Source organism: Branchiostoma belcheri, unplaced genomic scaffold (genome assembly GCF_001625305.1).
Source record: "Branchiostoma belcheri isolate BF01 breed outbred unplaced genomic scaffold, Haploidv18h27 scaffold130, whole genome shotgun sequence".
In the NCBI taxonomy this organism is placed as follows: Eukaryota; Metazoa; Chordata; class Leptocardii; order Amphioxiformes; family Branchiostomatidae; genus Branchiostoma; species Branchiostoma belcheri.
Window position 1 is genome coordinate 785833 of NW_017802714.1, and position 21799 is coordinate 807631.

The 21799-nt window shown below is 40.0% G+C and overlaps 1 protein-coding gene and 1 long non-coding RNA gene across 2 annotated transcripts in view; both read left to right on the forward strand.

Moving 5' to 3' along the window:
• The first annotated feature begins 296 nt into the window (after positions 1-296).
• LOC109464036 lies at positions 297-4473 on the forward strand. Its single transcript, XR_002139860.1, has 3 exons — positions 297-476; positions 3980-4180; positions 4388-4473. It is a non-coding gene; the product is annotated as an uncharacterized LOC109464036 (long non-coding RNA).
• A 1092-nt stretch (positions 4474-5565) lies between these two features.
• LOC109464016 overlaps positions 5566-21799 on the forward strand; it is a gene marked incomplete at its 3' end in the record, with an annotated part of 45578 nt that continues 29344 nt past the window's right edge. Inside the window, exons 1-15 of the mRNA XM_019760935.1 lie at positions 5566-5739; positions 8852-9277; positions 12325-12414; positions 15011-15187; positions 15328-15444; positions 15605-15751; positions 16212-16328; positions 16601-16711; positions 17085-17198; positions 18301-18417; positions 18696-18809; positions 19349-19480; positions 20087-20229; positions 20747-20929; positions 21216-21380. Of these exons, the coding sequence (XP_019616494.1) occupies positions 5655-5739; positions 8852-9277; positions 12325-12414; positions 15011-15187; positions 15328-15444; positions 15605-15751; positions 16212-16328; positions 16601-16711; positions 17085-17198; positions 18301-18417; positions 18696-18809; positions 19349-19480; positions 20087-20229; positions 20747-20929; positions 21216-21380 (2238 nt within the window). The remainder of the gene's footprint in view (positions 5740-8851; positions 9278-12324; positions 12415-15010; positions 15188-15327; positions 15445-15604; positions 15752-16211; positions 16329-16600; positions 16712-17084; positions 17199-18300; positions 18418-18695; positions 18810-19348; positions 19481-20086; positions 20230-20746; positions 20930-21215; positions 21381-21799) is intronic.

Genomic DNA, 21799 nt, shown 5'->3' on the forward strand with positions numbered 1-21799 from the left:
TTGCGCAATCAATAATTAAATGTTAAAATGAAAAAAGGGTAGGTATTTCACTTTGTAAATATTTGTAAGTTCAGTTGAAAGGCATTGAATTCAAATGGTTTGCTAATTACAACACCGCTTCCAAATGAACTTATACAAATAAAAAAAAATACAAAACCTTTACGAATTCATGGATGTATGTTTCTAAATTGTTCTTTTCAATGCAACTCTTTAGGATTTGCATGTGTTTTATTTGAATAATGCAGCATTAACTGCAAGGGAGGAAATTCACACATCCTTCTTTCTTTCAGGCCGTACAGCAGACGAATGCTGGGATCCTGGTGTGCCGACCAATGGGACAAGAGATAACAACAGTAACTTTACATCAGGGCAGACAGTCAGGTACACCTGTATGGCCGGGTATCATCTGTGGGGAACTGCCAATATAACCTGCCAGCCGAACGGGACATGGAGTGATGATACACCAACTTGTGAAGGTAATAATAATACATCATTGACATCGAAATTAGATTATCTGGTTTTACTGAATACACACATAACCGATAAGGGTCTACTTATGCGGCATTAGCCCTCTAAGGCATAAGTCTATCTGACACACTGATGGCAATATTAAAAAAAAACATAATGATTGTTCCTGCTTATGTTTCCCTCATCTAGCCTAAAGATCTTACTTTACTTTACTTTATCCTTCCACTTATGCCTGGTGGGGCGTCGCGGGGAGTTGTAGTTGACGTTCCACTGCCAGGTGTGTGGCGTCACGGAGTGTCATGCCGTGTGCGCTGAGGGTCTCCGCTACTCCGTCTATCCATCGGCGGCGCGGTCTCCCTCTGGCGCTTACTCCTGAGTGCCTGGCGGTGTAGGCCCTTAGGGCTGGTTTGGTGGTCGGCATTCTCATCAGGTGACCAAAACATTGAACCCTTTGTTTGGTAATAAACTGGAGAACTGGTTTGTTGCCAACCAGCTGTCTGATGACTTCGTTTCTGACCCTGTCCCTCCTTGTCTTCCCTGCTGCTCTTCGAAGATACATCATCTCGCAGCTAGTGAATTTTCTCTCCTGTGCTTTGCTGAGAGTCCAGGTTTGGCATTGGTAAGTAAGGATGGGTAATGAAGATGGAGTTAAACAGTTTGGCTTTGATGTCCATTGGCATACTTGGGTGTTTTAGGAGGGGTGCCAGTTGGTAGCTGATGGAATTTGCTTTCTGTATACTTGTCTCTATCACTCTGTCCATCTTTTCGTCTTCAGTTAATATGCTTCCCAAGTATTTGAACTCTGTGGTCTGCGTCAGAGGTTGTCCACTGACAGTGATCTCCAGTTTCTCAGGGCAGCGGCCGACTGATATTGGCATTGCCTCTGTCTACCCAATGCTGATCTTCATGTCGTGAGATCCACAAGCTCTGTTGAGATTGCCTGTGTGATGCTGTAGCTGGACCTTGCTTTCATTAAGGAGACCTTGGTCGTCGGCAAAGAGCAACTCATTCAGGGATACTGGGTCAGGGTTAGCTTCATTTGTGATTCTGTCCATGTTAACTATAAAGAGTAGGGGGGGGCACATCCCTGCCTCACTCCAGATCTTACCCGGAAACAGTTGGAGAGACCACTGCACTCTGACTGTTGAAGTATAGTGCTCTTATGTTCTCTAGCAGTTGTCCTTTTACACCATACTGTTCTAAGATATCCCAGAGTTTGTTCCTGTTTACCCGGTAAAACGCTTTTTCCTGGTCTACAAAGATGAGGTGGATGTGCTTTGGTACCTCGCAGGCCTTTTCACTTAGTGCGAAGATTGCGTCCGTACAGCCTCTCCCCTTCAGGAAGCCAAACTGCGCTTCGCTGAGCAGCGGGTCAACGCGTACGATAGCTCGTGTGCGTTGTTCGAGGATCTTTGCCTTCGACGAGAAGGCTATAAAATCGTTTTGCACTGTTTGGCAGATTATGCACGATAAATTTTGAAGGCATGGTCCTAGGTTTACGATTTTTGGCAGGCAGATTGTCTTGGTAATGGGCATTGTCAAGGCCAAAAATGGGTTTTGTGGGGGGTTCTTACGTGATTGGGGCTGATCTTTTGTGTTTTGTGTATCCCAGAGTTTGTTCCTGTTTACCCGGTAAAACGCTTTTTCCTGGTCTACAAAGATGAGGTGGATGTGCTTTTGGTACCTCGCAGGCCTTTTCACATAGTGCAAGGATTGCATCCGTACGGCCTTTCCCCTTCCGGAAGCCAAAGTGCGCTACGCTGAACAGCGGGTCCACGATAGCTCGCTCGTGTGCATTGTTCGAGGATCTTTGCAAATGTTTTTCCTGTGTGGCTTATGAGTGAAATACCTCGGTATGTGCTGCATTCTTTCTTATTCCCTTTCTTCTTCCATATGTAACGAGTACAGAAACGTGCATGCCGGATTATCTTGGGTCAGAAGTATACAGACTACACCACGGGGCTGCAGATGTGCAAACTTGAAACACTCGAGAAGAGACGGGCGGTCCTCTGCACCAAGTTTGCACACAGCATGACAACATCGGAGCGCACAGCTGATCTCCTCCCCAACACACGGCGACAGGAGCACGGCAGGAACCTTAGAAACTCTAACAAAATGACCACTGGCGCCTTGCCGCACTGACTAGATTTCAAAACAGCCCTGTACCGTCTCTACTGAGTCTGCTTAACACGAACAAATAATACGTTGTAAATCAACCACACTCAGATGTTTTGTTATTGTAATATTTTATTTCAATCGACATTTAAATACTATGTAATATTTTATACTATTCGTCATATTGAGTTGTGTCCTATGTAAGTAAAACGTACTTTCATGTACTATGTAAGTAGAACGTATTTCAGCCTGACGGGCTGCAATGTTTTACCTAATAAACCAGTCATTCATCCAGTCATACATTCATATTGGCACTACGATTGATTTCCGCCAGTCCTCTGGCACACATCGTTCCACCCAAACTTTCTTGAAAATGCCAGCCTGAAGATAATCTTATTATATTTTAGTCAAAATCAGCTTCAAATCGCCTAATATCACAGAAGGTAGAGATAAGCCGTGCGTTATGTGAAGCAGCATGTATTACCTTAATGTTTTACAATTGCAAACACATCTGTCACCAGATTGTCTACGGTTGTCATATAAAGAATGGGTAGTTTCCAAGCGCAAAGTAGAGAGTTTTTATTAAAGAGGTTTAAACCGTAAATGTAAAGAGATCAAAAATCCCCTTCATGCACACACTAAGGCTAACCTTAGGTTGCCACCACTGCAATAAATACATGTCAACATCCACAAGTCCGGCAGAAGTATCAAGGGCAGTTGTATGTGGTAAAACCATAACTTTCTTTTCTAAAACTTGGAGACAATGTCAGTGGCAATAAATGTATCTACGTGTATTCAAAAACAACACCGTAAAAAGTAAACAACACCGTTAGATAAATTTTAACATTATCATAAAAGGACATCTGCCTGATTATACACCAGCAGGACCGTTATAGTTTAAACACCACCTGTAACATGCCGCCAAAGTTAGACTGGCGTATTAAACCATCAGCTACAAATATTACACCGGCCGGGAAGTTAACGTTCACAACTCGATTACAGATAAAAGCAACACAATAGCAGAAACGACACATGTTCAACAAGGACGATCTATCCTCCCCTATAAGTGATCTTGTTACATGACACGAGAAATATAAGAGTTAACTCGTCATTTCCATGCTGCTTTTTAAGTCAATTTTCGGAATTAAACATGTCCAATGCCTTTTAGGTTTATGAGTTTTAAGTGTTCAACCCGGAACGGTCTATTACAAACTTCGCTAGAAAGTCATCATCTTTCTTCACACGTCATGAGTAAAACAGCAGGTCAATGACCCCTTCGCCACTAGCGTGATTTTTGTAATGTTTTTTTAATTCATCGCCATTTAATCAACACTATCAATAAGGCAAAGAGAAAATATCATGAAGGCAAATGCATATCTCGTTTCCCTTTCTGCAGTACACATGACGGGCCCCTCTGGAGGCCCTGTGACGTCACCAAGCTATCCCAGAACTATGGCAACAATGAAAACATCAGGTGGTTGATCACTGTACCAGAAGGAAGCATCATTCGTCTCACGTTCGCCGGGTTCTATACTCATAGTTCTGACTTTCTGACCATCTACGATGGAGCCAATGATGATGCTCCAGAGTTACGAAGGTGATGCACATATCCAACACTTTCCAAAGGACTCCACTTAACTATTTCAAACTTCGTGCATCTAGTAGTGGTGATGATCGATTATTTTGTGTTAGTCGAGCCAGTAGTTAAAAGCCTTAGTTTCATTATTTAGAACGGAAGAATATAGGCCATAATATTAAATAGTTTCTGTAAAATCTTGATAGTAAATTCATTATACATGTTCAGGTTATCAGGTTACCATCATCAAATCAGCCCCATCATCAGCACATCTAACACGATGTTACTAAGGTATACATCTGACGACCGTTACACCCGTCAGGGATTCCAGTTCTCTTATACAAGTAAGGTCTTTGATTACACTTCTCACTTTAAACCGAACTGCTCGGTAGTCTCTGTGCACAAAAAAAAAATGTCTGCATTATTTTTGTTGCCAGCATTAGCCTCTACCAGGGTCGCCCACGGGTTGCCATTTGGAGTCTCTCTGGCCGGCTAACTCTCCTGGTTTATCAGTCCTTTATTTTGGCCAATTTCTACTATTTTTCAGGCGACTCGCGGTGCCTGGTAGAGGCCAGTCGGCATAACTTTAGAATACCTTTATAAATTGTGATGATATTTGATATGTGAGTAGATATTGGAAAAAAAACAAGGTCAGAGTCAAATATGGTTCTCATTGTGGACTGATATTTGTACTGCAACACAACTTTCAGTTTTTTGCATATTTCATCCTGTAAATGCCATTGTCCTGATTTTGCAACCATTAATTTGGGAGATTAACTTTTCAAGTCAGAAAGAAGTGGTTTGGGTTTGTTCTCGCCTGTAGATTCATCTGTAAGTTAAATTGAGATTTTGCAAAAGGACTTACATTGCATAAGAAATGATGGATTTCTTTAATTCCAATATTTTAAATAATTAGACTTTAATACATGTACTACCATATGGTTAATTTTGCTAATAAGAACTTAATTTGCATAATTACACGAAAATGCTATAAATGTATAAGACACCAAAGTAGTAAATGTTTGTAGTTTTATACTTTAGACTGTAAGTTAATATAAAATAAAATCATTTTAATATGCCAGTGTGGAGGTGACGTACATAATCAATCATGAAATGATAAAATAATAAATTCCGGAAAAGTTTGTATTTCACGAATAAATATTTGTAAGTTCAGTTGAAAGGCAATAAATTCAAATTGTTATGCTAATTACAACACCGCTTCCAAAAGTAATTATACAAATGAAAAAAAATACAAAACCTCTACGTATTTCATTGTTGTTGATGTTTCCAAATTGTTCTTTTCGTTGGTGCTCTTTACGCTTTGCATAAGTTTTATTTGAAGGATGCAGCATTAACTGCAAGGAAGGAAATTCACACAGTCTTCCTTCTTTCAGGCCGAACAGCAGACCAATGCTGGGATCCTGGTGTGCCGACCAATGGGACAAGAGATAACAACAGTAACTTTACATCAGGACAGACAGTCAGGTACACCTGTATGGCCGGGTATCATCTGTGGGGAACTGCCAATATAACCTGCCAGTCTAACGGGACATGGACTGATGATACACCAACTTGTGAAGGTAATAAAAATGCATAATTAACATCAAGGTTAGATTATCTGGTTTACTGAATACACACATAACCGATATGTGGATACTAATACGGCATTGAGTCCTCTAAGGAATTAGTGAATTATTGTATTCGAAAAGAGAAAATTCCAATTTCTTCGAAGTGTTGTTTGTCCCATGGCTGTTTTATTGCTCTGGCTTCTCAGCATTTCTCAACATCGAACACACCGACGATACAAGTGCGCTACAATAGAGGCAGCCTGAGGCACGTATTCCAGAGCAAGAAAACAGCCACGGGACAAACAACACTTCGAAGAAATTGGGCTTCTCTTTTCACATTGTGTAATGACATATCTAATTGTCTAATTGGTCTAGAACAATAGATGAGGTCATGTAGTAGGCCAACTAAGGTCAGTGCACCTCGACCTGCATGTAACTGCATGACAAGATCAGAGCACTTCGAACTTACGTAACTGATCAGGGCATTATGCACTGGAAATGTATATAAGTGAGAACTTCATGTTACTTGTGTGATTTAGCCTTTGTACACTTGAAGAAGCCACACATGCGAAACGGTCGTGTTGCAGGCTAAATAAAAGGTTCTAAACGGGAATTTTGCGGCTCCAGATGTCTTACTGAGGAAGGACTGTGTGTGCAAGATGTTAGCTGAGGAATGAATCCCCTTGAATTTACAGTGCTGTTGTCATCTGTAGTAAAGTCGCCTAAATAAATCTTTACGTCGACTTTTTCGAACCCAAAAATGTTCAAGTGGTGACAAAGAATCATACCGTGCTCGAGGAAATGGAGAAAACTAACCCTTGTTTCCTTGTTCTGTTCCCCTCCCTGTTCCGGTGTACAGAAAGTGCGAAATGGACCCAAATGGACGAAATTGAACGAAATGAAACGAAATGGGACGAAATGGAACGAACTGAAACGAAATATGTATAATAGAAGTACGTTGGAACGGCGACGTTAGTGTCCGCTCGACGTCCAACTTGGAACGACGACGTTAGTGTCCGCTCGACGTCCAAACCGCAACGTTACAAGATCGATCAGGGTACGTTAATAATAAAGTGACCACAACGTTATAAGATCGATCAGGGTACGCTAATAATAAAGTGAGTTTTGAGTTGAGTAGTCAAAGAGTTTTTTTCTTTGTGTAGTAACTTGTTGCGGCAATATTCTAGCCAAGCGTTGCCGATCTCGGAAACAACGTCCAGAGGAAATAATGAGACAACTACAGAATAAGCGTTAACTTCCGGGGATGTCCAGAATTATAAGATTAAACTTGTTGCGTTTTTTTAGTAACATGTAGTCTCATCAATGATTTTGGCTTATCGGCTTCCTCGAATTCTTGGCCGGTCAAGGGCAACCTCTTGGCCGCCGGTATCTTGAGTATTTTTACGTTTTGATCGCAACCGAATTACACAGAGAGTTAGGAACGATGTTGGTCTGTGTATATACCATCCCAGAAAATTATCATACCTTGCACCCACGCTATGTCGTGTTAGAATGTGTGAAATTAAAACAATTGAGGATCAGGTGAACTGCGCATATGAATAGAACAGTTGGCGGGAAAAATTCGCAGGGGGCAAACAGCAAGGTAAACATTCCTAGAGCCGGCCCACAAAAGTGTCAACCAATCATGGACAGTTGCCAATGGTGACAAGTGTGATTGACATCTTATTTTCATCAATATCAATTAGCTATGAGTGGGGATTTTCAGGGCCGTTTTGAACCACCGTGAAAAGTCAAAGTAGATAATTTTTGCCAACCGTCGGTAACAATGGCGGATCATTTGCATGTGGGGGAAAGAATTTAGCTCCGCCCCATGGCCAGCCAACACAGTAAAAGTTAAAAAAACGCTGTATAATAACGCTTGCCTCATGCACTTTTGGTGAATTCTGAAAATGAAATTTTACCGTCCAATCCTTAATTCTAGTCTTTACTTCCATACGCATCGGGTTATTAGCATAGCATATCGTCCAACACAGGTTTTGCACGCCGTGCCCAAATATTCAGGAAGAAATTAGCCACACAAACACAGGAATGAATAGGTTCAAGAAATAAAACACATCATATTATTTATTCACCACTCACTTCTGTACTTAAAATTTTGAACAGTTCCGTTTCTTATATTTTGCAATCTATTTCATTTCATTGTGCACATGTAAGGGACGCGGCTGGTGATAAAATTCCTCCCCGTGAGCATACCGATAGGACAGACAGAGACCACAAAGAAGCACACTCTGACTGCTCACCTCAAAACTCAATTTATTGGTACGTTATAACATGGAGGTTTTTTCAACCATGGAGGTAGAAAAGACCTCCATGTTATAACGTAACTTAAAACGTTGTGGTTACTTTATTCTTAACGTACCCCGATCCACCTTATAACGTTGCGGTCACTTTATTATCAACGTACCCTGATCGATCTTATAACGTTGCGGTTCTAAGAATACCATCAATCTTAACGTTGCCATCTGGACGTCGAGCGGACACTAACGTCGCCGTTCCAAGGCACAAACGTCTTAACGGCTTTACATATTTCGTTTCATTTCGTTCCATTTCGCACTTTCTGGATGGGGTCCCTTGTGTTCTGGGGGTGATTTTGAATTAGGGCGTTGAGGTGGTGCGTGTCAAAATTCACACACCGAACTGTTGTCTGAAACGACAATTCAGCGGTTTGCCGATTTTAAGTACCTAGGAGGTTACATTCAATTTGATAGTAGTCATGACATGGATGTTAGCATCGCCAAGACGTGGAGCGCCCTTCATTCAATACATAGAATATGGAAATCCTAATATACGCAAATGATATGTCGGAACACTTCGACCAGGTCCACGGAAAATATCATACGAAGGGTCCTATATCACCAAGTCAAGCCGCTAAGTAGTCTGTGTAACGCAAAATCTGCCGCCCGCGGCTTTAGTGGCCCCTCCCCACAGAGGGCCGGCTGGATGTTGGGCGGCCGACAACCGTAAAGTAATTTAATCAGGCTGGCCAATCACCATAAGAGAAAGAAATGTGATTCATTACTACTCATTTGTGGATAAATAGAAGCAGTTACGTATTCTTAAAAGACATATTAAGTTTATTTTGGATTTTGCTGTGTTATTCCAGCTGCAGGTTGCCCTGGAAGCTACTCATATCTTGCACACACTAACAGGTGTTACCGTGCCTATGGCAACCTGGAAACCTTCGACGATGCTTTGGTCGTGTGTCTAGCAGACGGCGGCACTTTGGCCATGCCTCGCGACAGCAAAACCAATGACTTCCTTATCGCTTTGAAAAACAATGTGAGCACGACCGAACTATTCCGTTTCGGGCTGCATCGTAAGGATGAAACATGGAATTACGTAGATGGCGGAGAGTTAAATTACACCGACTGGGCTGATGGAGAGCCGAATAATCAAGGTGGAAATGAACAGTGTGTCGAGTACTTCCCTTCATACTGGTTCAGCAACTGGTTTCAGTACAACAATACGAATAAATGGAACGACGGGACTTGTTCTACAAACGCAAGGTTCATCTGTGAAGCTGAGCATGGTAGGTCACGGAATTTGATGTTTGCGGAGGGGATGAACGCAATGTGTTTTTAGACACACGCTATAGCGCTAGGTTTCAGATTTATCATGTTAATGGCATCCGTTTCATTTAAAACTATGTATATAAATGTTGGTGAAGATTACTCATCCAGGGTGGTAATAAAATAATTGAGTAGTTTAGTCTTTTCAAACTTGATTGGATTTTTAATTGGTAGACGTTTCAGGTGTCGTCCGACACCTTTCATCAGTACAAATGAATGTTTACAGAGGAATTTACATATTTCTTGTTCCGTAAGTTGAAGTTGAGCAGTTTTTTTATCTTCATGAAAAATGGAGGTATTGTTTTTGGCGTCTCTCTCTCTTTCTGTCTGTGTGTGTGTGTGTGTGTGTGTTTCCGCACATTTCTTGTCAGCATAACTTCATAACACCTTTATGGATTGTGATGATATTTGGTATGTTGGTAAGGAAGACGAAGGTCAAGGTCAAACATAGGCCTCCTGATGGATGACCTTGGTACAGCAGCAGAACTTCCGGTTTTTGTATCTTTTGTCCTGAACATGCTATGGTCTTGAATTTTCGGTGACAGATAGATTTTCCTGTCATGAATAATTTGTGTGAATTTGGTCTCTCTTGCCGCTTGTTCTGGAACTGCAGGGGACTTTCTTGCGAAACCTTTAAATGCCAATAACTCCAGAAAGTATCTTTATCTTTTTGGTGTGTAGGTAGCTGAGAGAAAGTTGTACATAATTAAATGCATATTATGCAAATTAGGACTTAATTTGAAAAATTAAGAAGGAAATTCTATAAATACAGTGTTTTATATAATAGTACTTTTATACACTTATAGATCTATTTAATCTATGTCAGGCGAAACATCAACACATACCAAATTATGCAAATTATGACCTGATTTGCATAATTAATGTGAAAAGTCTATGACTCATTTGTAAATGATGGAGATTTTATACCTTGTGCCATGTGTAACTTCCTTAAATGTTAACACTACTATTCATATATTATGTTAACGTGGAGGTCATTTGCATAATTAATGAGAACCTGATGAAATAAAGTATGACAAAGGAGAGGATTGTACAAGAAAAATATTGTCATTTGAATTTAGAAAACCATAGATTAAACTAGATTATGCGAATTACGACCTTATTTCCATAGTCAATGAGACAAATAAAAACATTTATAGAAACTCATATAGTTAATGGAGGTATGAGATCTCCGATCTTTTTTTACGATTCCAGTCCCGCTGAAGATAAAAGGTGGACCAAAATTGGACATTTGAACCTTTTGGGAGCGCTCGTCCGAACCCCCACGAACCCACCTGTGTACGGGCATGTTATTACCTCCCACGTGCTCCATGAAAATTGGAGGTATCGTTTTTGGAGTGTCTGTGTGTCTGTGTATTTGTGTTTGTGTTTCCGCACATTTGTAGCCAGCATAACTTTTAAACCTTTTGATGGATTGTAATGATATTTGGTTTGTGGGTAGGTGTTGGGTAGGCAAAGGTCAAGGTCAATTTCGGGCCTCCTGGAGGCTGACTTTGGTACCGCAGCACAACTTCTGTCCTGGACAATGTATGGACAATGTATGGACAATCTATCTTGATTTTTAAATGGCGGATAGCCTTTCCTGACTGGAATAAGTGGTGTGGGTCTGGCGAAAGCTTTCAGAGCAGATTAATTCACAAAGGAAAAATGCATTTTCTTTATTTTTGTATGTGGGTAGCTCAGACAGAGATCTACATTATTGGATGCAAATTATGCAAATGATCTGTATCTGTATAGCCGGTATAACCGCCTTTGACTTCTTTTGCATACTTAATGAGGAAATTCTGTAATTCCAGTGTTTTACATCATTGGACTTTGATATATGTGATGTTTACAATCTATGGCAGGAGGAATATCACCAGATACCAATTATGCAAATATGGACCTAATTTGCATAATCAATCTCAAAATTCTATGACTCCTTAGTGGTAAATGATGGGAATTTCATACTTGGAACATGTGTAAGTTAATTAAAAGCTAACATCACGGTGTATTTATTATGTTTTTGTAGAGGTCATTTGCATAATAAAAGAATACATTTACATGTCAAGCCCATATTTCATGGATGTATGAGATCTCGGAACTCCTGTTTAGTTAGAATTAAACCTATAAATGTGGCATAAATTGGGTAGGTGAGAACTGGGGTGAAATATGCACTATGTGCTCACATGAATATCCTTTGCTAATTTCTGTATTTTCCTTTTCGTTATTCGTCCTTTTAGTACCACATTGGACACGATCTAAATAACATACGATACATATTGGCTGTTTTCAGACAAAATATTCCTGTAGATCTTGTGCCCTGGTCTTAATTTAACCCTTGTCCTGCTGGCAATTTTTACACAATATTTTCAAATAATTTCATGTCCTAATCAAGTCACAGACGCTTGACTTTTTTTGCCCTGCGGCGGCGTAGTTACTTCCGCATTCGTTGCGTTTCGCTGCGGTGTGATGCGTTGCACAAGAAACACCCCCAAATCGCACATACACAGGGCACTATATGGATGGTACTGTATGTGCAGCCCATATATATATGGGCCCCGCAGGACAAGGGTATTTACCTAACTTTGGACATGAGGGTGCCTACAGTGCACATGTATATATGACAACCAGATTTTATTGCAAATTTTGCGACCCCTCCCTTTTACACCGACAATGCGTATCATGGCGTATCATGAAAGAGTCAATTATTTACTAAGTGGCAGTGTTGTAGACTGCTTCATATTACATGGGGGTGCAATTGGAAGGGTTCATATCTTGCATAGGTGGAATAAAGTAAAATAGTATCTTTGATGACCAAAGCAACAAGGTATACGGTACGTATTTTTTTGGGACGGTTTGTATGATAGGTAAGGAAATTATACAATGGCCTTCTTTGTTGAGATGAAACTTTCAAACTTTGAAAAATTGCAATATTTTGTTATAAATCTTATTCTTTGCACAAGTTGCTTACTAGAATAGTAATAGATTAATTCATTCCATTGTACAGTGGGGCCAATAACACCAGTCACAACAACAGTCACAACAACAGAGCCGGCCACAACAACAACAGCCACAACAAAGACCGACAACAACAACAGTCACAACAACAGAGCCGACAACAACAACAGTCATAACAACAGAGCCGACAACAACAACAGCCACAACAACAGAGCCGACAACAACAACAGTCACAACAACAGAGCCGACAACAACAACAGTCACAACAACAGAGCCGACAACAACAACAGCCACAACAACAGAGCCGACAACAACAACAGTCACAACAACAGAGCCGACAACAACAACAGCCACAACAACAGAGCAGACCACCACAACAGTCACAACAACAAAGCCGACAACAACAACAGTCACAACAACAGAGCCCACCACCACAACAGTCACAACAACAAAGCCGACAACAACAGTAACAACAACAGAGCCGACCACAACAACAGTCACAACAACAGAGCCGACAACAACAACAGTCACAACAACAGAGCCGACAACAACAGAGCCGACAACAACAACAGCCACAACAACAGAGCCGACAACAACAACAGTCACAACAACAGAGCCGACAACAACAACAGTCACAACAACAGAGCCGACAACAACAACAGTCACAACAACAAAGCTGACCACAACAACATTACCAGTCAATCACATGACAACTCTTCTTTCAATTTCATCAAGCGCAAGTGGAACAATGGCTACAACAGCTGCGTAATGTTTCTTTCTTTCATTTTTCATCAAATCAGAGTAATTGACTGAATTGGTGAACGATTGAAAGAGTTTGTACATATATCGCTATGCCATTTGGGGCGATGGAACTACTCGAAAATATTGTTTGGCAATGCAAATAAAACCTTTTCCTAGCTACTTAATTTTCTGCCAAATTTTATTCCGACTTCTCTTCTCGTTGGTTTCGACATCCTTTCTACTATTTGACTATAAAGTGGCTTATATTCTATTGATCTGCTTTCAATTAGATAGAAAAATAAGAGAATTTGCCACTGAACTACTCTGCCCAAATCACGCACAGCACGCTACTTTACAAACGTGATACCTGCAAATGCTAATTTAAAGTGGATATCGCCCCCGGTCCCTTCAGAGAGAAGGTTGAATTGGGAGAACAGTTTAATTGTTGACAGAAGGAGTTAAATTGGTACTCACGACAAATTTTAGCTCAGAGAACATCGGCAGAACGTACTGCGCCTGCGCAGAACCCCTTATTTTCGCGTTTTTCGTTGGGTTTTTGGTCAACGTTGCATCAGAATTTTGCCTGTTGCAGATATAAGAGGATATTCTTTCCGACATAACATTTGGAAACTATTCACGGCGGTCTGTCACTACTGCATTCTTTCCCATTGCTAGGCGCGTTCTAAAAGGTATCGGGTTACAAGACGCTATTTTGGCCTATTTTGGACTACCCGTAAAATACTTGAAAATGAACAAAAAGGATTTAATGGTACATTTCGTCAAATTAAAATGAAATTATTGCCTTAACACCCTTTTAATATTAGCTGTTTATGTTAAATCATTGATTTTTCAAAATGTCGCTCCGAAAGACGTTTTTTTCCGGGTTTCCGACCACAAGTCATGCCATGTTTTAAGGCAAACATCGTTTTAACCTGGCTACGTATATCACCCCAGATCCCCGATTTGTATATTTTTCGACGACTACGAATAAGGTCAAAAATCGTGTTTTAGGGAAATTTTAATTTCTGATTTTAAGTCTAGTTTTTTTCGACATATTGATGAAAAAAATGATTATTTTTTACATTTTTCGTACTAAATTACCCATAATTCAAAATTGAGGCAATTTTTAAAAAATCCCTAAAACACGATTTTCGGGACAACCGTTACGGTCATTTTGGGCCGTAAATGGGGGATGTTTGACTCTCCATGCTTGCAGGTTAAAACGAGTTTTGCAGACATGTCATGTCCACCAAAAGTGTGCATTGCGTTATTCATACTGGTGTAAAGAATCATTACAGTATTCAAGGTCACCAAAGGATACGACAGTAGCTTCGCTACATGTTACATGTCCACAAAAAATGATAGCGGACATGTACTGTCCAGGAAACTGTTTTTATCTATAGAAAGGTGTTGTTTTTTATCTGTTGCAAGGCACGGAGGCAGAAAGGCTTGTTTTGCCGCTTTATTGTAAATGACCGCAGGTGACCCCGAAGAGAACGCGGGTTCGATTCGAATTGCCCAGATCGAACACGATCGAACACAGTTCGGGTTCTATGACATGTGGGAACTTTGCAGCCCAGATTTTACCACCGTGATTGTCGAAATGCTAACCTTATATGAGCGAATACAACCTTATATGAGACATTCTGTCTAAATGCTATGTACAATACATTACGGGTTTCGCGCAGGTGCAGTACGTTCTGCCGACGTGCTGCATCCGGCATCTTTCGCCAGCTCATAAGAGGGGTCAAGTGACCTAGGCTTCAAAGGTCGCCCAGGTCACGTGACTTGACGAGGCAGTTGTAGATCGTAGGGAGCCTGTGGCGTCTTTGGTCACGGTGGAGGGACGGGGAGCGAGACCTGATGTGCACGGCCTCCTTGACTCCTCGTTCGAACCATCTGCTTTTTCGGTCCAGAATGGTGACCTTCTTTCATTGTTTAAATGTTTCATTGTCACATAATGTACTTCGCGTGTATTCAAAATTTCTCCTTAGTTACAGACTGTGGATGTCCATTGCTGCCCTCCCATACTGAGGTTAGTCTGACCACAACGACCACTGGATCCGTGGCAACTTACCGCTGCAAGACGGGATTTCAGTTCGCGAACGGGACCACAACGCTTACCTGTGGCAGCGATGGGGAATGGAAGGGCACACTGCCAACTTGTGAAGGTATACAACGTTTTATAATTAATGTAAAATTCCTTTAACGGTCAGTGTTATAATGAAAAAAGTTTGCACAGTTACATTAGGTCTAACAATAACATTATAGGTATTAACTTACCGGTATATCTTTTGCTCTCAATCTTCAGCGATGACCCCCTGTATCCGGTTCTGTGGGTTTGGAAGCTGTTTTGTTAATGGCGACATTCAGAAGTGTGACTGCAACACAGGATACGGATTCTTTGGTCTTTCCCAGTTTTGCCGAGGTAAGCTCATAAGCATGTACTTTTATATACTACTTAAAAACTTGCCATTTTGTAAAATCGTCTGATTTCTAGATATTTCTAAGCCAAGCATGCCTTTTACTTTATGTCAATTTATCAGTTTTTAAGGAAGTTACGCACGTTACATTACGTTCTTTTGCAGATATCAATGAATGCGAAGACGGTTTGGACTATTGCTTGGGCCGGCCAGCCTGTGTGCCTAACGCGAGGTGCATCAACTCTCCGTACGGCTCGTACACGTGCCGGTGTCCCAGTGGTTATACTGGTGACGGGAGGACCTCATGTGAAGGTCTGTTACATCGTCATCATCTTACACTGCATAAAAAAATTGATCTACAGTCGAATCGTAGTCAATGCCAGTAAAGTTGACGGAAAGTGGATGGCAGATAAATATGAAAAGAGGAAACAATACATGACTATCATTTATTGCTTTATCTTTTACTTTGATCCCACTGAATCAAAACCACTTGTACAATGATTGAAAACTTTTATTTTATAGTGGCAATTGGCTGTTATAATAGTTGGCAGGATATTAAGCACAATCACAACAAGGTTTATGACGTCAAAATTTAAAAATGTGGGAATCTTGTTTTTTGGGAGCCCGCTTTTTTGTTTTTGACTTATCCCATTAGATTTGAAGTCTGTGGAGGATGCCATCCATACAATTTGCCTACTGTAGCCTAAAGTTTCTTCGGTAATGAGGACGGAATTTTTAAGCTCACCTGATGAAAAAATCGTTTATTTTCCAGATGAAGACGAGTGTTTGTCGGCTCCATGTTCCGAGTTTGCCAACTGCACCAACACAGCAGGCAGCTACACCTGTCAGTGTCTGGACGGATATGTGGGGTCTGGCACGGTTTGCACAGGTCTGTATAGAGGCCTTTTATAATCATTATGACCATAATTGAGATCATGCAAGGTAAAGTGCATTAAATGCGGTCATTGGCAGTTCAATGAAGGACTGAATCATACCTTTGGCTAAGTTGCTGTTCGTGAATGTTTAGAAATCTACTTAGTATTCATGCTCTATGAATTGTCAAATGTCAGACTTGGAACCGTTGGTACGAATCAATAATAGCAAATTAAAAGGTTTTCTCATGGCTGATGTTCACAAAAAAATTATTGTTCCTTGATCTAGAAATCAACGAGTGCAGCTCCAGCCCCTGTATCGGTGGAACGTGTGTGGATAGGATCAACGGGTACACCTGTACCTGTCGTGAGGGGTTTGCTGGGGAGAGGTGTGAAACAAGTGAGTGTTTTTGGTATCAAATATCATGAACGTTTCCTGCAGGCAAGCAAATGCACGGCGACTTTTACTAGGTCTTCTAAAACAAATCTACCAATAAAAATTCAAGTTCAAATTTAGCATGAAATGTCTTAACTTTAAAAGCAATATCGTAATTTTGTTTCTTAGAACATAAGATAATTCACGATATTTTGTCAAGAAACAGTGTATCTAAATACCTTTGACACATAACGACCATGATTATTATCAGTTACGAAAAAGGTTTTAACATATGAACAAATAACTTTTGAACGAATTTCATGATTATACGTATCGCTGGAGTAAAGCAGTATCTGATGGATATAGCAGTATTTAGATTACTCTTAATTTTTTCTAGATGTCAACGATTGTGAACCTCCACCCTGCCTCAACAATGGGACCTGTAGTGACAGGATCAACACCTACAGCTGTGACTGTGTGGACGGGTGGGAGGGAATCAACTGTGAAGACGGTAAGGTATTTCTCCAGTCATGAAGCGCGATTTTAACCCCGGGATCGCATTCTCCGAATTTGTATCTGTGCCACCTAGCAGCAGCATACAATAAAGTAGATTTGATTTATTAGACTGTATAAGACATATGATAGAGTACTGCCCTGAGGAAGCTCCAAACGGGCACAGAAATGTTTGTTAGGCACAAACTCCTGATTGTGTACAAAGAACTTTGTTATGATCAAATATATCTTATAACATCAGGGCATTTGGAACAATATTGTCTTACACAGTTCTTTGCTTCCAATGGTAAATTAATTTATGATATGGTATAGGACGATATCTTCAACGTGTGACGAGCACGAGAAGCAATTACTACAATCGTAACCTTTCCAATACCCAATTTGCCAAAATTTACAGCACAGTACTAAATCATTAATTGAGTGACCACTTAACAGTCATTACTTTTTCATTCACTCTCCCGGTGTTTAACTTATAATAAACTGTCCCTTACAAGAAAGGCGGACAGAAGTTCAAAAGTAATGCCACCCATAGTGATGTATGAAAAGAACGTGTCATTACCTCCATAAAAATGGAGGTATTGTTTTTGGCGCGTCTATGTGTGTGTGCGTGTGTGTGTGTGTGTGTATGTGTGTGTGTGTTTCCGCACATTTGTAGTCAGCATAACTTCAGAACGCCTTTATGGATTGTGATGATATTTGGTATGCTGGTAGGTCTTAGGAAGCCAAAGGTCAAGATCAAATATGGGTCTCGTGGTGACTGACCTTGGTACTGCACCAGAACCTTTGTATTTTCAGTGAAAACAGATGTGCCAGTTATGCAACAAGACACCAGATGTGAGGCAGCGCGCCTACCCGGTTTGATTGATGAGTTCTCCCTCTGCAATAGGCTGTGTACTGAGTTTGCCATACCTATTACAGCCTGACCTATTTCAGGCCGGCCAAAGGTGTTACTGTATTAGCTTTTTGTTAAAAACAAAAGCCTGTGTTATTTTGTTCTGTAGTGTAGTGTAGTGTACTGTGTGAAGACATTTACAAAACTCATATATTTCATGGAGGTTTGAGATATCTCCGAATTCTTGTTTGTTACTTGTTTTTGACAGACATGGATGAGTGCACGTCTCATCCTTGTCACCGGCATGCTGACTGTGGAAACACAAACGGCTCCTTCATCTGCACCTGTAAACAGGGTTTCCATGGAGACGGATTTGAATGCACCGGTAAAAAAAACATACTGCATTATTGACACAAACTGTTTTCAATGATACCATCCTCTAGGATTATGAATGAAAAAAAAAGGTTTTTTTTCAAGAGTCACAGCTTCGTTGTGTTCCATATTTCGCTATATATTAATAATGTATTTATTTCATAATGTAATTTACCAACTCAGATGAACTTTCATGCTGAAGTATTTATTTCGTTCACATTCACACAGATGTTTGTTTTATGGTAGGGATTTATGTTTCTTTTTCACTTTGTGTTTTTTTTGCCCCAACAGAAACTGATGAGTGTGCTTCCGATCCCTGCCAAAATGGCGGAACCTGCATAGATGGACTTAATAAGTATTCGTGTGTCTGTCCAAGTGAATGGCAGGGCGTTAACTGTGAAATAGGTGAGTCATTCACATTCGTACCATTTGAACACAAAAACCAAGAACAACGGTAAATTTTGTATGCTTATGTTGAATTCAACGTGATGCAATGAAGAAAATAAAAACCACTGATCATGTGCTATTGACGTACGAGAGTCGTCGAAAATCTTATTCCAGTAGCATGCAAAGTACGAAAAATGACATACATGGTGTTTGTGTGTGTGTGTGTGTGTGTGTGTGTGTGTGTATGTTTGCGTGCGTGTGTGTGCATACATTTACGGCTCAAAGAGCCCCTCATTTATATGTAATTTAGCCTAAAAATTCCTAACGTTTTTTTTTAATCTCCTAATCGTTATTAGCAATATGAGATTCATAATTATATAGTAAACAATCTTGTTGTAGTGATGTACATGTTCATTGATTTCAAATCACACAGTCATGAGCATGGTTTCCGTAATAAACATTTTTACTAAAAAATACATAGATATCTGCACAGTAGATGACATTCTCCAGGGTTTATTTGTTTATCTGTGCATAACATGTTCTTTGTTTGCCAACAGATGTTAATGAGTGCCTCCGAGAAAAATGCCATCAGAACTCAGCCTGTAACAACTCACCGGGAAGCTACAGCTGCACATGCAGGGAAGGTTTCTATGGAAATGGCCTCACACTGGATAAGCTCGTGTGTAGAGGTAAAATAAGTTATAACAACCGTGTTTAAGTCTTTACAATATACAAGATATGTAAGAAAATGTCAAAGCAGGACACTTTCAAATTTTGATACCATGCAGAAATAAACGTGTAGGGGACAAAATATAAAGTTATTTTTTTTCAGGTATTTTAAAAAGAGAGAAGAAACGGGGTTTAACAGTATATGATAGATAGGTTGTCGCGTTGCTGTAACGTACTTAGCGCTAGAGTGTAACATTTCAGTGCCAACGCTATGTTTCATGTCCTCTAGACCACATATGATCACATGTGCCTTTAGCCAATCTGGGCATGAATATGCAATAAAGATCATTCAATGATAATTAATTAGCTGCGAACCAGTGCTTATTGCAGTGTTAATCTTGATCTAAAGGCATGGGGTTCGAATCTCAGTCTATGTGTTAAAACTGAAAATGTTGCTAATAAAAATAGAAAGTCAAAGCAGTCATCAGAGCAAATTGATCAAAAAATGATGTTGAATGACAAACTGTCGTTAACTCGTTAAAAATGGTAGACTGTTATAAATGCCTCTCAATAAATTAAGTTACCATATCAGTGATATGAATATTAGACTTTGTGTTTTGTTTCAGAAACTATCCTTTTCCCTTACGGTGAAGAACAAGGGAACATGTTGCTGCCTGACACAGACGACCGAAAGGACATCTCTCTGCCGTCTCTGATTGACATCAGTCTAGGGTTTCCCTTTTTTGGACAGTTCTACTACAGCCTTTATGTAAGATCACTTTTCTTCTCCAAGTCTAATACCACGTAGATCTATAGAACCTTGATTATGAATTCATTTGCTAAATTGTTTAGTAGATTTTTAAGTCTAAAAATTATCAAGGGTTTTGCGTGTTTCTTCCATAAAAGTATTTACGTAAATCTGGTTAATTCTTTTTAAGAAATTATTGAAATAAAGTGCCATAGTCACTATGTTCCTTAATAGGAAAGTATGAAAGAAATATGTGTAAAATATGTATAGATTTATTTGGACTTTAAATTATGTGAACTTTACATCTCTTATAACAGACCTTGCCTTACCCTTATCTCTTCAGTCATGTCTGTATTGAAAACCGGCCTGCAGACTGATTTGAGCTTCTAATGAATAAAGAATGACTCAAAGAAAAACACACAAACACATTCTCATAGACGGATAGGTAGATAGATACATATAAGTCGAATGTAGATATAGAAGTAAGGATGTCCTAACAAAAGGATAAAATGATTTTTCTCGATCCCTTTCTTTGCAGTTCTCCGATAACGGGTTGATAATATTCCCGCCGACGGCGCAGTCCCGTGCGCGGAGGGAACCCTACCCGAACCCCAGTCTGTTCAGGAGGAACCAGACCGTACAGGCAGGATTCCCTCCTATGGTAGCAGCGTCATGGGGAGATGTGGATCTCACAACGGACGTGGGGAAAGTCTGGTATCAGGTAAATGACAAACTGAAAAGGAAACTCTGCAGCATTAGAAGAAAACATTGTTTTACTCTTAGTATTATAATATTCTTAAGATCTTAAACCTTTAAATTGCTAACAAAGTTTAATGTAATTGGTATTTATCATCATATCATAGAACTATAAAGACATGTTATCTATCTTAGACGACCAGAATAATGCCTCATAACTAAAAAGACTTTTCTAATAGAAAAAAAATGTCGTGAAGCTGGAAATTACTGTATGCGTACATACAATGACTGATCCTCCCTTTTCCTACCAGGTGTATTCTAATGACAACCCAGTAGACAATGCCACACAGACAGTGTTTGACATGGTTACTACGAGGATGTACCAGTCCTTCAGCGACACGTTTGTGCCCACCTGGGTACTGGTTGTGACCTGGGACAGTGTACCCTCTGTCGAGGCAATGTACACAAAACAAAACGTAAGTCTAGCACCAACAGTCTAGTATTATGCGCAAATTATAGAAAACAACATATGATTGAAAACAGTAAAACTGGTAAAGATGTTACGAATGATTTTTTTTTTACTTTCAAGCTTAATTTAAGCATGTCTTTCAGTTAAGAAATTAATTTGTTCGTTGAGACGTTAGCTTTAACCCTAAATAGTACACCTGGGGTCCGCGCGGACCCCAGCACTATATATGCTGTAATATATTTTTTTTGTTTCTAAAGATTTTTTTTCTGAAATTTCAGGTAATTGTCACCCACAAAGTTGTCAATTTCCCCCATATTTAAAAAAATTTTATATCTGATTTTCTTTTGGGGTCCGCGCGGACCCCAGCCGTCTTTCGATCATAATGGCTACACTCGCGTTCTTATACATTACTTTATTTCCGTTTTC